This window comes from Bidens hawaiensis, unplaced genomic scaffold (genome assembly GCF_021521415.1).
Source record: "Bidens hawaiensis isolate Kalapana, Puna unplaced genomic scaffold, B.hawaiensis_p1.1 tig00044222_1, whole genome shotgun sequence".
Classification (NCBI taxonomy): domain Eukaryota; kingdom Viridiplantae; phylum Streptophyta; class Magnoliopsida; order Asterales; family Asteraceae; genus Bidens; species Bidens hawaiensis.
Genome location: NW_027497855.1, coordinates 108,771 through 124,320, shown reverse-complemented (window position 1 = coordinate 124,320; position 15,550 = coordinate 108,771). Strand labels below are relative to the sequence as shown.

Sequence of the window (15,550 nt, the reverse complement as noted above, 5' to 3'; positions counted from 1 at the left end):
CCGCGTGAGAATCAGACTAGATTGCTCTTTAAATATAAAAGTATATTAAGAGATTGCTAGAGCAGATATCAGGTATAATATGATGATAATGTGATATGATATGATAAGATGAGATGGTCATACCATTTGTGGTATTTATAGCCGAAGGTAGGTTTCCAAGGAGGTATGGCCGGCTGCAACAGTGTTCCTGTTCCACCAACAGTAGCCTACGCACGTGCCCTGCTGGTAGTTGGTGGGTAGGTAGCGGCTGATAGCGACCAGGCCTGCTGTATACTATTCCTTTTCCACCAACTGTCAGCTACGCACGTGGTATGACAAGAGTTGGTGAGTAGGCAGCGGCTAATAGTGACATACAGTGTAGGAGCATGCTGCTCGCCATACTGTTGTCTATAAGCTGTCGTATCTTTAGTCAGATCTTTTTCCTATACCTCGTCAGGTACAGTACAGAAGATCTTCCCGTATCGTACGGACTGGCTTATTTGGGCGGGAGTATTCCCCCTCCCGCCCTTGTGCGGGATTGTTCTCGGCTTCGCTCATTCCTTCAGGTGACACTGAACGATTGAGAGCTAAATGCCTTGTGCGTGTAGCCTTGCTGCGCGGGTGGCCTTCCCTAATGGCTTGTATCCGAGGCTGCGGGGACAGGCGGAGTCCTTCACCATTGGGAGGCATTTCTTGCGGGACCAGCTTGCGTACTGCGCGTAAGGACGTCACGTCTCTGAGCATGGTTGGTCATGCGGATCCAGTTGGTTTCTGCGCAGACGTCCCTGTTTAAGGTGAGTCTTGCGGGTCCAACTGGGCTCTGCTGGGACCTACCTCTTCAGTAAGTATTCGTGAATACATAATTTCCTTAACAAACGAACAAATTTATTCATTCACTCTATTCGTTTACAGCCCCTACTATTAAAGATGATCTTTCAAAACTATCAGAATAATAATTATTATCAAATTAAATAGAAGTAGATTGATGCCTCCATTCACATTTATTTACACCAAAAATCGTTATCACCATTCACATTCTTCTTTTCTTTCCCATCAAAAACAAAAACACCCAAGTTTTCTTTCAAATCCTAAACACAACTTCCGACATTCGAACTCAAGCTCACCCGGATTTTCGTCCCATCGTATGTTATGTCATAGAGTTTGCTCTTGTGGTTTGTGGTGACACACCGACTGTCAAGTTGCAGCCAGTGATATGGTTTCCCGGGAAACGCCCAAGCAAAACTCTAAAGCCAACGTGGGCCCGCTAAAACAACATAGTCTGACAAAAATAGCACAACACGACTCTCCAAATTTAAAAAATACGGTATACTAAACACACAAAAAGTTACCATTCTAGAAAAACAATAATATATTTTTTTGAACGACCAACAAACAGAATTGCCTAGGTACTTCGTACGGGGTGATCCAATGGAAAAAGGTCACCGTCAGCTGACCCAACCCAGCTGCACGGAGCCCTTAAGCACCTCCAAGTTAACTCCAGTTCTGGAAAACCCACCCACCCGAAGGCCCACTGGTGGTAAAACCCGGACACCCTCAGGATCAAACTGGATATCACAAAGATCAGATCTTTCATTGAGCCACCCACGTGCCTCCAAAATGTTGTTAGTAAGGTTTGAACTTGAGTCTCTCTTAAAAAACCCATATTACTTACCATTACACCACATTGGAAACAATAATAATAATTATCAAATGTGTGTTATTATATTTATATATAATAAAGTAAACTTTGGTGCCGCAAGTGCTTGATTGGGCCAGTTGGCGGCACCTTAGTGGTCGACGACACTTTTTGTTTTTTTTTCTAATTTTGTTTTTTAGTTCAGGCACCGTAACGAACAAAACGTAAATCGATCAAATGACAATTTTGTTTTTTTTTGTTTTAGTTCCGCTACCGCGTTTTGTTTTAGTTACAGTACCTTAGCGAACGTAACAAAAACCAACTGAATGCCCCATTTGTTTTTGTATTTATTTTAGTATTTTTTTTTGTTTTGGTTTTGGTATCATAACAAACATAACTGAGACCAGCCGAATTTGCGTAGACTCACCGCTTCAACACCCGAGATTGACAACGTTTGGATTTTACTGATGCCAGAGTTTGAATTCCGATACCATAAAGTATGTAACCGAAATTAACCGAATTCGTGTCGACTTACCACCTCAACGTCCGGAGACCGACAACGGTTGGATTTACTATCGCCCAGATCGGCTCGGGCACGTACTCCGACGTTTACAAGGCCCGCCGCCTATCCGACGACCTCCCCGTGGCTCTCAAAGAAGTACACGACTACCAATCCGCGTTCAGAGAAATCGAAGCGCTTCAGCATTCTCCGAACGTGGTGGTCCTACTTCTGAAGCCACGACGAGGACGCCGTACTGGTGTTGGAGTATCTGGATAATGATTTAGCTGAGGTCATTAAGGTGGCGAAGAAAGAGTGGGATGGTGGGGTCAGTGTGGGTGAGATTAAGAGGTGGGTGGTGCAGATATTGCTGGCCGTTGATGCGTGTCATCGGTGTTCAATTATACATCGAGATCTTAAGCCGTCGAATTTGTTGGTTACGAGTGATGGTGTCCTTAAGTTGGCCGATTTTGGCCAGGTGAGGATTTGTATTGTTGTTGTGTTGGTTGATTGTTTAAAGTTTTCATGTAGTTGATTTGACATCGCAAGTCGTGTGATGTCAAATCAACTCTGCAGTACATCGTATTGGATTGTATGATGTCATAGACTCATAGGGACCATAATATGTCAAATTAACTTTGCACATTAGGCTGAGTAGTGGAGGTGCTACAAAATGGGGCGACTTGCCATGTGGCGTCCAGTCAGCAAAGGGTGATTTTTTGTTTTAGGGGTGTAATGGTGTTGTAGCCTCACACATATATATATATACATATATATATACACACACACACATATATATATCAATATATATCACACACATATATAGAATACTAATAAACACAAAACATTGATCCGGCGACAAGTATTCATCCCCCCCCCCACTTGTCGCCCCACTCATCGCCTAGGGGGGGGGGGGGGGCGGTGTGTTCTCCAATTATAGCGCCATTACGGGGAGCCTTAGAGTTTGTGCTATCACACGTGGTGTATGATAGGTAGTAGGGATGGCTTTGTTACCGGTACCGAAAAAGTTGGTAACGAATTGGTTCTGACGGTAATCGGTTCGGTACATGTACGGATGTACCATTTGCTCATTCCTAGTAGAGAGGAAATGATCATAGAGAGTTAGAGACCATATGACAATGTTAGTGGTCAAATCATTCTTCTTTTGTTGGTAAAAAAAACCATACGGGTGGTATGATCTACCCATCACACGACACATATGGTTTTCGTGTTAGGTTGTTATACGGCCCGGCCTGTATGACTATTTTCTCCTTCTCATACTGCTTGTATAGTTGTACGGCTTGTATGGTGTCAAATCAACTTAGCACATCATCCGAGCCATATGATAGGACAAAAATGGTTATACGGGTTGTTTAACTATGTCAGTGATGAAATTAATAATTTTGACGGTAAAAGAAATTTATACGTGCCATATGATTTGCCTTTCAAACGGCTCGTATGATCATTTTCTCTATGTCATATGGTATGCGTGACCATTTTCTGATGTCTAGATCATGTGCTACGTGCTAGTAGTGTTTGTTTAGCTCTTATCCTAGGAAACAATCGTCTTTAAGTGAGCTTCACAAGGTTGTTTTGTGATACTTTAATGTTGGTTTACACCATTCTTAGATCAATACTCTGCAAAAAATATATGTAAGAATTCTGGAGATTTATAAACACGTCTTAGATATTGCATTTTCGGAATTACTTAAGGAATTCTAGGACCATTTTCACCATCTTTTAACGAGGATTCTAGACTTGTTTGAGCCCTGCCCAAAAACATGTAGACTTTGAACACTGCTATTTAAATTTAGGCGGGTTGTGACACTAAGCTGCATTCAGTCAATATAATTTTTTTCTTCAAAACTCATTAAAGTTTTGATATAAAAGTGAATGATAAGAGTAGAAGTTAAAACTCTGTTTGAATGAGATTCATTCAAATATTGATGATCATTATATATTTATATTATGTTCTTTGTCGTTGTCTAAAGTCTAAACCACATTGGTTTATGGCTAAAAACGAGACGAGTCGAGCTCCGGCTGGTGTAGACCCGAGCTCGGCTCGTTTAACGTACGAGAGCTTGAGCTTGGCTTGTTTAATATATATTAATTAATTTATATACATGTAAAACTAGGGTGTATACGAGCCGAGTCGACTTGTGTAGGCTCGAGCTCGGCTCGTTTAACTTATGAGGACTCGAGCTTAGCTTGTTTAACTAATGAGGGCTCGAGCTAAGCTTATTTTTTATTTTAATAATTAATTTATATACGTTTATAATTATTCTTTACATAAAATAATATATCATTTATTTTTTATCATATTTTTTATTTGCATATAATAATTATTATATAGATATAAATTTGACATACTAAATATAAGTTATATAAGTAATATAGGTCTGTTTAAGCTCATGAGCCAACTTGAGCTCAATAAGTGAAGCTTGGCTCAGGCTCGTTTTCTAAACAAGCATATCTTTAGTCTCGAGCTCGATTCAGCTTGGAGCTTCAAGTTTTTAGCGAGCCGGTTTTGAATAGCTCGCGCATGATTTGGCTCATTTACATCCTATTTAAGATCTTATGTTTTGTTTGTTTAGGCAAGGATACGGATAGCACCGGGAGTTGTTTCAATTCATGACAACATACAACCTCAAAGCCAAGAATCAACCGTTTCCGACCCAGAATCGTTTACTCAAGAAAACCGTTTAAATCCGATGGTCCATATTCCTCTTAGGACCATAGAGGAATACGGACCATCGGATGAGTTTAAATCCAAAGACCCTTATGACGAAACCGATAAAGACACAAATTGTCCTGATGCAGACACATCGTGTCTCGCCACATGCACCACGAGTGACGTTGAAGACGATTTTTTAAGAAGCAATTATTCTTACGAATCAGGGCTCTTAACATCGTGTGTAGGGACCCGTTGGTATAGAGCACCCGAGCTTCTTTTCGGGTCGGAAAATTACTTATGGTCACTCGGATGCATCATTTCCGAGCTTTTCACACTCGAACCGATTTTCCGAGGAAGTTCGGATATCGATCAGTTAAGTAGAATATTTAACGTTTTGGGTAATTTAAACGAGGAAGTCTGGCCCGGTTGCACGCAGTTGCCCGATTACCGAATAATATCTTTTGAGAAAGTGGAAAACCCGAGCGGGTTAGGCTCGTGTCTTCCAAACCGAAGCCCGGATGAGATTTCGCTTGTGAAGAAATTACTATGTTTTGACCCGGACCGCAATGGAATTGCTTCATGATAAGTATTTGAACGAGGAACCGTTACCGGTTCCTCTGTCGGAGCTTAGGGTTCCTCCACCGGGCCATAGTGTGGGTCCGGGTTCGTCTGGGTCCGATGATTGGGGTGAACGCGACATGGGTTCGGATTCTGATTTTGATGGGTTTGATGTTACTAAAGGAAGTGGTGGTGATTTTTCAATCAGGTTTTCTTGATCATGATGTTCCAAAGTGATTGTTTTTATTTTAATTGTTTTTGTTATTGTTATTATTCTTTGTAAATTTAAGTGAAAAGATGTTTTGAGACGTGAAAGAGTTGAAATAAAGAACATATCACTATTGTTAGTTCATTTATCATTTTACAAACCAAAGGAATTCATGGTTATATTTTGTTAGTTTAAACCAAGTTTTTTTTAAGTGAAGAAAATGATAGGGAAACAATCATAACAAAACTCATTTTTCATTTTTTTTAAGGAAGGTATTATATTCACAAAAGTCAAACTAGTGATTTTGAGTGTGGTTTTGAACATTATTCCCACAAATAATATGTGGAGTGTGGACTGCATTTAGAAATTTATAAAATAAAACTTGTAATTTGTGTTAAAGTTAGAACCCCATAAACCATACTATCTACATCTATTTAGTTATGAACAAAGGTTGTCGATGTCAAGGTCGGCCTAATCTTTTTGAAGGCCTGAAACGAAACGGGATTTGAGGCTTTTTTTTCAAATTTTATTGTAACAAAGCAACACAACTAATATGTTTGTCTTTTCAAATAACTTAAAGGTTATTTTCATCATCTAGTATGTTTTTAGTCTGGCTTCGGCCTAATTTTCATCATTTAGTTCGTTTTTTTGTCTAACTTTGGAGGTCTTATCAAAGCGGGGGGCCTAAAGCTCTAACTTGAGTTTACTCCCTCTAGAGACGGCCTTGCCCGTTGTGTAGAAAGTTCATTCTTTTAACTAGGGCTGTCACTTTTACCCGAAAAAACTCGTACCCGAACGCGAACTAACCCGACTCGAAGAACCCGAACCCGAACCAAAGTAATTCGGGTTGGTTCTCGGGTTTGATTTGTAAGATTTGGGTCAACCCGAATAAACGTTTAGTTTTGAAATTAAATATATTTTTATGTATAATAGGCTAAGTCTTAGCCACTAGAGTTATCAGAATCTGGCTCTAATCGACTGTTGTCATTCTAACTATTATTGATTGATTGCTTATTTTCAAATTATGTTTCCGTTTATTACTAATAGTAACCGTAATCGAACAACCAAACACGCCCGATTGAATACGATTATGGTTCGAGTTAGTTTTACTCTTCTTTTGAATTGTTTTATGAAGTTATGTTAGTTTATTATTTGATTATTTGTGTTATAAGCAAAGAAAAATATGTTGTTTTAAATTTAGCATTGTAGTTTTAAAAAAAAATTGGTTTTGTGTTTTTTTTTCTGTGATACTTGAAACCTGATTAACCCAACCTGAAAAAACTCGAATTACCCGAACCCAAAATACCCGTGAAAGATTAGGGTTGGGGTTTGGGTTAAGATTTAAAACTTTGAAACCCGAAGAACCCGACCCGAAAAACCCGAAAAACGAACCCGAGGAACACCCCTACTTTTAGCAGCTTTACAAAACAGTAACATACTTGCATGTTTACATGAGTCCATAATCAAATTTTGCTAGGGTTTTTTATTTTATTTTATTATTATTATTATTATTATTATTATTATTATTTTTATTATTATTATTATTATTATTATTTTTGGGGGAGGGGGGGGGGGTATAATCGGGTATAAGGTTGTGGGTAAGATACCTCTCTTGGGTATAGCATCCCTTGCTATTAGGGTAGTGGTTCCGGGTTGTAGTAACCGATTAGCGTAGTGGAGATGGAATTACAAGTAGACTCTCAACCAATCATCCATCATCTTTATAATTATTATTAAAAAAATATTTTTAGGTATTTAAGAGAAATGCTAACATAAATTAAACGGGATTTTAGGGTAGTTGATTGTATAAATGACATACTTGCATTTGATCTGTGGAACTCAGTGTGGTTTGGTGGAGCACCCCTCCCACCGTTATTTAAATTTAAATCCTGTTTTTAAATAATGACTTATTAACTCTTAAATAGTCGAAACTAGATGGTATAAACTTTTTTTTACTAAAAGGATAAACATCAATTTATCAAACTTTTGACTAATTTAATGGTTAACAAGTCATTATTCTTTTTGAAAAAAATCATAAAGTACATTTTAGACGAGCTCAATTGATTTACTATACAAATAACAATATAACAATACCTTGTTAATCTCTAATATTTGTGTGTAATCATATTTGTTGTGTTTTGAAAACCACAACTAGTGGGCGCTATCACCATAGTGCCAGGACCCCAAATTGGCACATAACGCCCGAGGGACGGGGGTCGGTTTTTGGGTCACCATAACCCTCTATGACGTCCCACTACGCATAGTCTTATATTTGATCCTAACACAATATATAAAAAGAATTATTTTTGTCAAACATAAGATAGATATATGTCAAGTTCAATAGATTTCGACATGATTATCCACTTTTCATAGTAGTTTTGACGCATTGTATTAACTTACGGGTTTACCAAACCCGACCCAAAATTGCACTAAAAGATTAACTATCGGCCCTAAAATGCCGTACAACTTGCTAGCATCTCACGCGCATGCGCGGAAGCACACACAACTCAAGTTATTTTACACGCACTGTGTTTCTAATAATCTCAAACGCACATTACATATATGGCTCTGTTATTAAACTATATCAAGATGGTCAAACTTTGACCTAATCTTGCGGCAAAAGAGCGATCTCGATTTCTTGAAGTGTTTTTCCTTTTGTTTCCATCACGTTTCGTTTTACAAACGCCACCCCTATCAAACAAAACGTACCCAACATTGCGTACAGCAGGCGCGGGCCCATGATCTCTAGAAAACGCAAGAATAATAGCCCCACCATGAAATTGAACACCTAATAATTGAAAATAAAATATTATTAAATTGGTTAGGTTCGGCAGAGCTATCTCCGAGAATCGTTAACATTTTTTCTTGTTCGTGTTCGTTCGTTAAGATCAATAGTAATACAAACGAACACAAGTGAATTTCTTGCCGAATAATTTATGGACGATTCAAACATTCGGTTCGATTGCAGGCCTGACTAAAACCATATAAAATAAGAGCTGTGAAAAGTGTCTTACCCAATGCACACACATGCAGAAGGCCATGGCTTTTGCTCTTATTCGGTTTGGAAAAATTTCCGAGAGAAGAAGACCAGGAACGGGACCCGCTCCACAAGCAAATGAAAACACAAACCTGCAAAAATTCAACATTTTCTTTATATAGAAAATAAAGCGTTTAAAGTATAATCGATGCCAATTTTCTTTTATACCTAGATTATTTTAAAGCCACCAACACTGAATTAATAATAGTTATTGTAGTAGTTTATAGAGTATATAAACTACTTATAATATTTGCAAAAATATAGAATCTTACATTAGCATGCCGCCAACAGAGAGATAAACAGTTCCCGATGCTGCTGAAGAGAAACCTGCTGCAATTACTTGAAAGACCGTAGACACAGCCTAAAATAATAACAAAAAAGGACAACAATACAGCACATGAGTTTTGAAATTTTTATAATGTTTTACATACGTTATTATTGCTATCATATTTAGCGCTGCCGTTCAAAAAATGTATTAAATGGTGTTTGGATTTGGGTTTTGGAGCAAACAACCAGCTTTTTAAAACCTGCAATGTTAGCATTAGCGTGTTGGAACTATCTTATTATTATTACTATTATTATTATCATTATCATTATTATTATTATTAAATGTTTCTTTTTAAGTTTTTATAACGAACTTGAGACCACAATAGTGGTTTTTAGATAATCAAATTCTTATTATTTAGAGCCCATATTCTAGTTTATGATGTCTCGTAATCACAACTTCATACAACAAAAGCAAATCCAAACACCTTCTACAGCCCATTTTATTGCGATTTTGATTATTAAATATAATCAGTTTCTAAACGTACATACAAACACACTCCATATAATGAATAGCAATGTAGATTATGCATTAAAAAAAAGAGCAGGAAAATTACCATGCCAAAGAAGCTCCATAAAAGGAGAACCTTCCTCCCGAGTTTATCCATAAGCACAAGTGCAATAAAAGATCCTGAAAGAATATTAATTTCGTAAATCATTATGTATTTATGTTGATTAATAAACCAAGGTGATAGATAGATGATAAATGATTTACCAAACAGGTTCACAATCCCGACAAAGGCGTTTGCAAGGTTTGAAGAAACTCCCGCACTTCTAAATACAGTTGAAGAGAAATAGAATATGGCGTTTATTCCTGATAGCTGTTGTAAAGCGAACAAGGTTGATCCAATAAAAAGAACTGCAAAAGGAGCGAATAAATAACAATGCAATATGCAGCGTATGTCCGGTGTACCAAACATTTACACCATTTGTGTTTTAAGCATAATCTTGGAATATGCTTTACACACCAAATTTACTTCAACTCAATGAGACTATTTCAACAACACATTCTCTATAACTTTAACTTTTACATATTATATTTAGTATTTATCTTATAAAAATTTGGTACTCAAAGTTCAAAGTTACCTCTAAAATGACGCCCGTAAATCAGATCTGATATCTTAACAGTGTCATTTTCGTCCCCTCTGTCTGAATTCAACAGCTCTGCCATTGCTGATCTTACATTTGCAGGTCCTAGAAGTTTATGGAACTCCACCTCGGCTTCTGTATTTCTTCCTCTCTACGAAGCATTGGAGAAAAATCACATTGAAAACCATGAGCACATAATAATGTAATATGTGGTCTGTTTGATGCATAAGAGAACATGGCGATTCTTTAAACGAAAGTAACACACTGTGTACACACGCACGCACACATGTAGGGGTGCAAACGAGCCGAGCTGCTCGCGAGCTACTTGAGATCGGATTAGTAAAAACACCCGAAACGAGCCAAACCATACCGAGCCCAAGTCTCAAATAAAGCTCGTTTAGTTATCAAGCCGAAGCTCGAGCCTTGTACGGGAAGACTGTTTAGGCTCATCGAGCGTTGTGTATTTTTAAGTTTTTAACTCTTTTGGACTTCTATGTATTAGTTTCACACTGCACAGCCGAGCTCAAGTCAAACCTTGGCTCGTTTAAGGTATCTCACACAAGCTCAAACCTAGCTCGGCTCGTTTTAAGGTTTTTCTCAAACTAGCTCGAGCAGTCGAGTCGAGCCGAGCCAAGCCAATCTCGAGCTTCAATTTTTGTATACAAGCCGAGGTCGATCCCAAAAACATAGGCTCGAATCGAGCTGAACTCAAGCTTTAGAAATGCCTAACAAGCCTAGCTCGATTACTGTAAGGCTTGGGCTTGGCTAGTTTGCACCCCTACAGGCATGCATATATTGACACGCATATAGATAATAATCTAGGAGCGTCCATATAGATGGTGCGAATCTTGTGTTTTTGGTTTTATTAATTTTTTAACGCCTCTAATAAATCATCATCATCATCATCATCGTACTCAGTATATCCCACCAATAGCAATGCTATGGTAGGGTCTGAGGAGGGTAAGATGTAGACAGCCTTACCTCTATCCCATAGGGATAGAGAGGCTGCTTCCGGTGAGACCCCCGGCTCGATAGTAGTTTTGAATCAAGCCTTGGACATAAGACACATAACACTCAATCATCGGGACACCGGCTGATTGGTGCATGTGCCATTGTCTTTCGGCTATCAACGCCACCACATGATGCCTGATTAACCTTCCGCCACTTTTAACGTTATTTTCACGTGATTAGTAAAATAACGTCAAAATTAGTGCAATTTTGAAAGAAATATACATGAAAGAAATATACATGCTTAAATCACATACACATGAAAGAAAGATAATCTATGTCACGTAAATACAAAATAGATCAAAGCAAACCTTGTAAAGCCAATGTGGGCTTTCTGCACAGAATATCATAGCAAAAGCAAGAACTGTAGATGGTATCGTAGATAACCAAAAGCAAACACGCCACCTGTACACATAGATTCAAATGATGAACTTAAAATACAAATTTTCTAAGATAATAAAAAGCATAATAATACTTTTGGTTATTTTCTTACCAGCCTGGGATACTTTTAACAGGGATCCCTATTAAAAGAGCCCCTAACAACCCTAAACAAGTTGCAATTTGAATAAAGCTACCGTAAGTACCGCGCACAGAAGGAGGCGAAACCTGCAAGAAATCACGAAAAAATTATAGAGAGATGATTTAAACAAATCTACTTATGAAGGGACCTATTTGGGTTATGGTATATCTCTTAACAGGTCAAACTAGTCAAATAAAGAACCTAAATAAATGGGTCTGTTTAGGTTATGTTGTTTTCACAAACGGGCCAAATAAACTTTGTGGCTAATAAGGGAATGGGCCAAATAGGTGAATGAACTCATCCAAAATGTGTTTCTAATGCTCAAAATGTTACCTATCTTGACTCGTCATCCATCCATTGCTTATATTCCAAAAACATTTTAGGTTTATGAATTTATTGAAATTTTATTTCATGTAGTATTATTAAGATTAGTTTCTTGTTTTGACCCGTTAGCCAACCTGATTGGACTTATGGATTGGAGAATGGGGCTTAACTGTAAACATGTTTTTGACAATTTAATAACTATTATATTATATGTACCAATTAGCAAAATTTTAAATTTTATTGTTATTAGCAGGGTCTGGTCACTTTAAAGCCGATTTGACACGCTACTCGTTTACAAAAAAATAATAATAAATAAATAAAAAGGACAAAGGTGTTCCAGGTCAACCCGCCCGTTTAGACCCAACCCAACAAAATGCAAACAAGTAGTGTTAACCTCTGTGATATAGAGAGATGCGACAGGTGGACCAATCCCTAGCCCGAGTCCAACAACGAACCTCCCAATTAGCATTCCTGCCAAATTATTGGTTGTTGCACTGAAACAAGTAATTATTAGCAAACTTTTGTTATGGTCAAACACATCGATTAAATTGTTTCATGACAACATTTTCGAAACTGCAAATATTATTATTGTTATTACCTACAAGCAGCACCGATGACCATAGGCAAAGCACACAACTGAAAAGTCCTACGGCGCCCAAATTCATCAGCAATCCAACCACTGAACAGAGATCCAACAAAGGCGCCACCAAGACACGTACTTACTATCAGGCCTTCATTTACATTCGAAAGGTCAAGATTTAAATTTTATATGCAAATAATAAGATAGAACGTGATAATTCTTAAAAAGTAAAAACAATACCTTCAGCCAAACTATTTCCATTAAAACCAAGATCATGTGATATACTTTCAAGTGGTTCGTTTACCACCCTGCACGTATAAGAACATAGTTTGCACAAACTTTAGTTCCATACTACATTGTTTGCAACTTTACACAGTTTATAGATATTTATGTCATATTTTTAACAAATCATGTGTATTGATCATGATCAAGCTATGGAGGGTATGAATACAAAATAAAAAAGGCGGGATGAAACGTAAAAGGGAACATACGATTGGGTCAATTTCGCATTCTCCATATTGGATAACAAAATTGACTTTTATATGTCCTTAGGCTTGTAAACGAACCGAATGAACACATACGAAGCATCTTCGTGATCGTCATTTAACTTTAACCAAACAAACGATAAAACACGAACAACTAAACGAACGGGTTTTCTTGTTCATTTCTTAAGAAAATGAACATGCTCAGGTTCGTTTATGTCCGTTCGTTTAACAGGACATTGACAACGCGATTAACACAAGTATCAAACATGAATACATATATAAAATGGTTCATGAACGTAAACGAACGAACAAACATATGCGTTCATGTTCGTTCATTTAGCTAAAGGAACTGAATTTTTTCATGTCCGTTCATATATTAAATACAAGAACATAAACGAACTTCCTACTGACTGGTTCACAACTGTTCACCAAACGTTAGGTTCGTTTACAGGCCTATATCCCCCCCCTCTCCTAAACTTAAGATAATATTATACTTAGCTGACTATGCATAAGTTAATGCACAAGTTACTCGATCAATTAGTTTTATAAATATAATCTTACTACCTTTATGAGGGAATGTGAAATTTACCCTCAAAAGCCACATTTTTGCAAAGAAACCTCAACTAAACTCGAATTAACAAACTATTTCACTATATAAAGAGGTCTATTCTGAAACTGATATAGAAGCATGCTCATATATTTGTTTTTAAGATGTGTGGGAAATGAAAACAAAAGATGTCTAGATTGAGAACGAACCCAAGATGGTAACCAAATAAAAAAGAGACAATGGTTGCCACAAGCACATGAGGCAGAGAACGTCTTAAAGGTGGATCTGAATACTCTTGGACCATATCATCCTGCAAAAATTCTACACATAACAAACAAGAATTTCAGCACCATATCCTCCAAATTATTTTTTTATTTATTTATTTTTTATTATTTTTTTTGAGGCCACATTTCAAGTGTCCAATTAAAACAAATAAATGATCCAATTACAATAGAGAGGCAAGTAGGCGGGCAACAAGTTGCGCTGTCACCCCCTTTTGAATGGCAAAACCGATATTAGCGTAGTGAAATAAAGTCATTAAGACATTAATGAAAATCTACATTTTTTTTTTGGAAAAGGTATGTTTTTGTAACATTTGTGAAAAAATTTTGCATTGCCAAACTTATTAATGATGACTCTATCAAAACAAAAGAACACATCCATTATCCATACATAATCTGAAGAAATATGAAAAATAACCAGCCATTTACCAGAATCATCTTCTAGATCAACTGAATTTGTACCATCCTTAGACGGCATCCTCTTGTACATAGAGGTAGCAACGTGTGGCTGTGCCGGCATCCCACAAAATGTCCAAAATTAAATAATAACAAATTGCACAACTTGGATAACTTAACAGCTACTGAACCCACTGAAACAAAATGTCATTCACATTAAGCAATAGAAAATTCCAAAAACTTCTACACTACTCAAGACTCAAGAGGCTTAAAGAACTGTGAAGAACTCTAGAAGCCTCCTACATTTCTAGTCCTTTAGTGTGTAGAATATTAAACAGTAATTATCTAAACATTCTAGTAATCTATTTCATGTTTGCAGATACACAAGTTCCATGCGGATGATATTATTAGGGCATAGTCAGTTACCCAGTTATCAGTTAGTAGTTACTTTTGTTTTACGTTTGTACCTTTCAGAGTTTCAGTTACATGTAGATTGAGTGCTTGTACCTTTCTATATCACTGTGAAATTTACACATTATACAGATTTCCTCTCTCACTTCTTAGTTTTCAGATCTAACCATTCATCAACCTAACTGTTCAAACTCAAATCAGACTAAGCACAACTTCTAACACTTACATTATTCATGAAACTCAATAATATCAACACCTAGGGCTAGAATATTAAATCTAGCACACTACAACACCAAACCTACACAATCATACTACACATCTCTGTTCCGATAACTTCATGAAACCGATGAAACTCATACAAATTCAGATCAAGTAACAGTAAACGACAAATCACTGCGCCGTTACGTCAAATGTGCGTCGTAAAATCCAAAAAGCTCGTGAAACACGATTGAATAAATTCAAATTTGAAGCAACTTACAAAACCAAAGCTAATTACCTGACAATTCTTCATATTATACAATTTCTAACACTTAACATTACTCACAAAATTCAATTATATCAACACCTAGGGCTAGAATCTCAGATCTACCACACTACAACATCAAACCTACACATCTCGGTTTCAACAAATTCAAATAACAGATCAAACACATACAAATTCAAATCAAGCAACACAGGGCAAATGCGCATCGTAAAATCCAAAAAGAAAAATTAAAAACCAATTGCATAAGTTTAAATTCAAAGCGATTAACAAAATCGAAGCTAATTGCCTGACAATTCTCCTGATAATACACACACAAATTCAAAATCAACTAACAATCACAAATCACTACACCGTTAGATCAAATGCGAGTCGTAAAATCCACAAAACTCGTAAAAACAGATCGGATAAGTTCAAATTCAAAGCGAGTAACAAAATCGAAGCTATTTACCTCACACTTCTCCAGATTACACACACACAAATTCAAATCAACAATCACAAATCACTAGACCG

The 15,550-nt window shown here is 37.1% G+C and overlaps 1 protein-coding gene and 1 pseudogene across 2 annotated transcripts; one reads left to right on the top strand and one right to left on the bottom strand.

Moving 5' to 3' along the window:
• The first annotated feature begins 2,082 nt into the window (after positions 1-2,082).
• On the top strand, positions 2,083-5,574 carry LOC143594821 (cyclin-dependent kinase F-1 pseudogene; annotated as a pseudogene). The gene is made up of 3 exons (XR_013146410.1): positions 2,083-2,112; positions 2,199-2,592; positions 4,709-5,574. The product of XR_013146410.1 is annotated as a cyclin-dependent kinase F-1 pseudogene (transcript).
• A 2,344-nt stretch (positions 5,575-7,918) lies between these two features.
• LOC143594826 (putative plastidic glucose transporter 2) lies at positions 7,919-14,371 on the bottom strand. The gene is made up of 13 exons (XM_077074042.1): positions 14,179-14,371; positions 13,678-13,789; positions 12,677-12,744; positions 12,455-12,587; positions 12,251-12,350; positions 11,506-11,618; positions 11,324-11,417; positions 10,002-10,155; positions 9,631-9,774; positions 9,473-9,546; positions 8,864-8,952; positions 8,569-8,683; positions 7,919-8,342 (listed from the first exon to the last, which is right to left on the bottom strand). The coding sequence occupies exons 1-13, from the start codon at positions 14,267-14,269 to the stop codon at positions 8,160-8,162; spliced, it is 1,470 nt and encodes a 489-aa protein (XP_076930157.1). The 5' UTR covers positions 14,270-14,371; the 3' UTR covers positions 7,919-8,159.
• Positions 14,372-15,550: the final 1,179 nt, after the last annotated feature.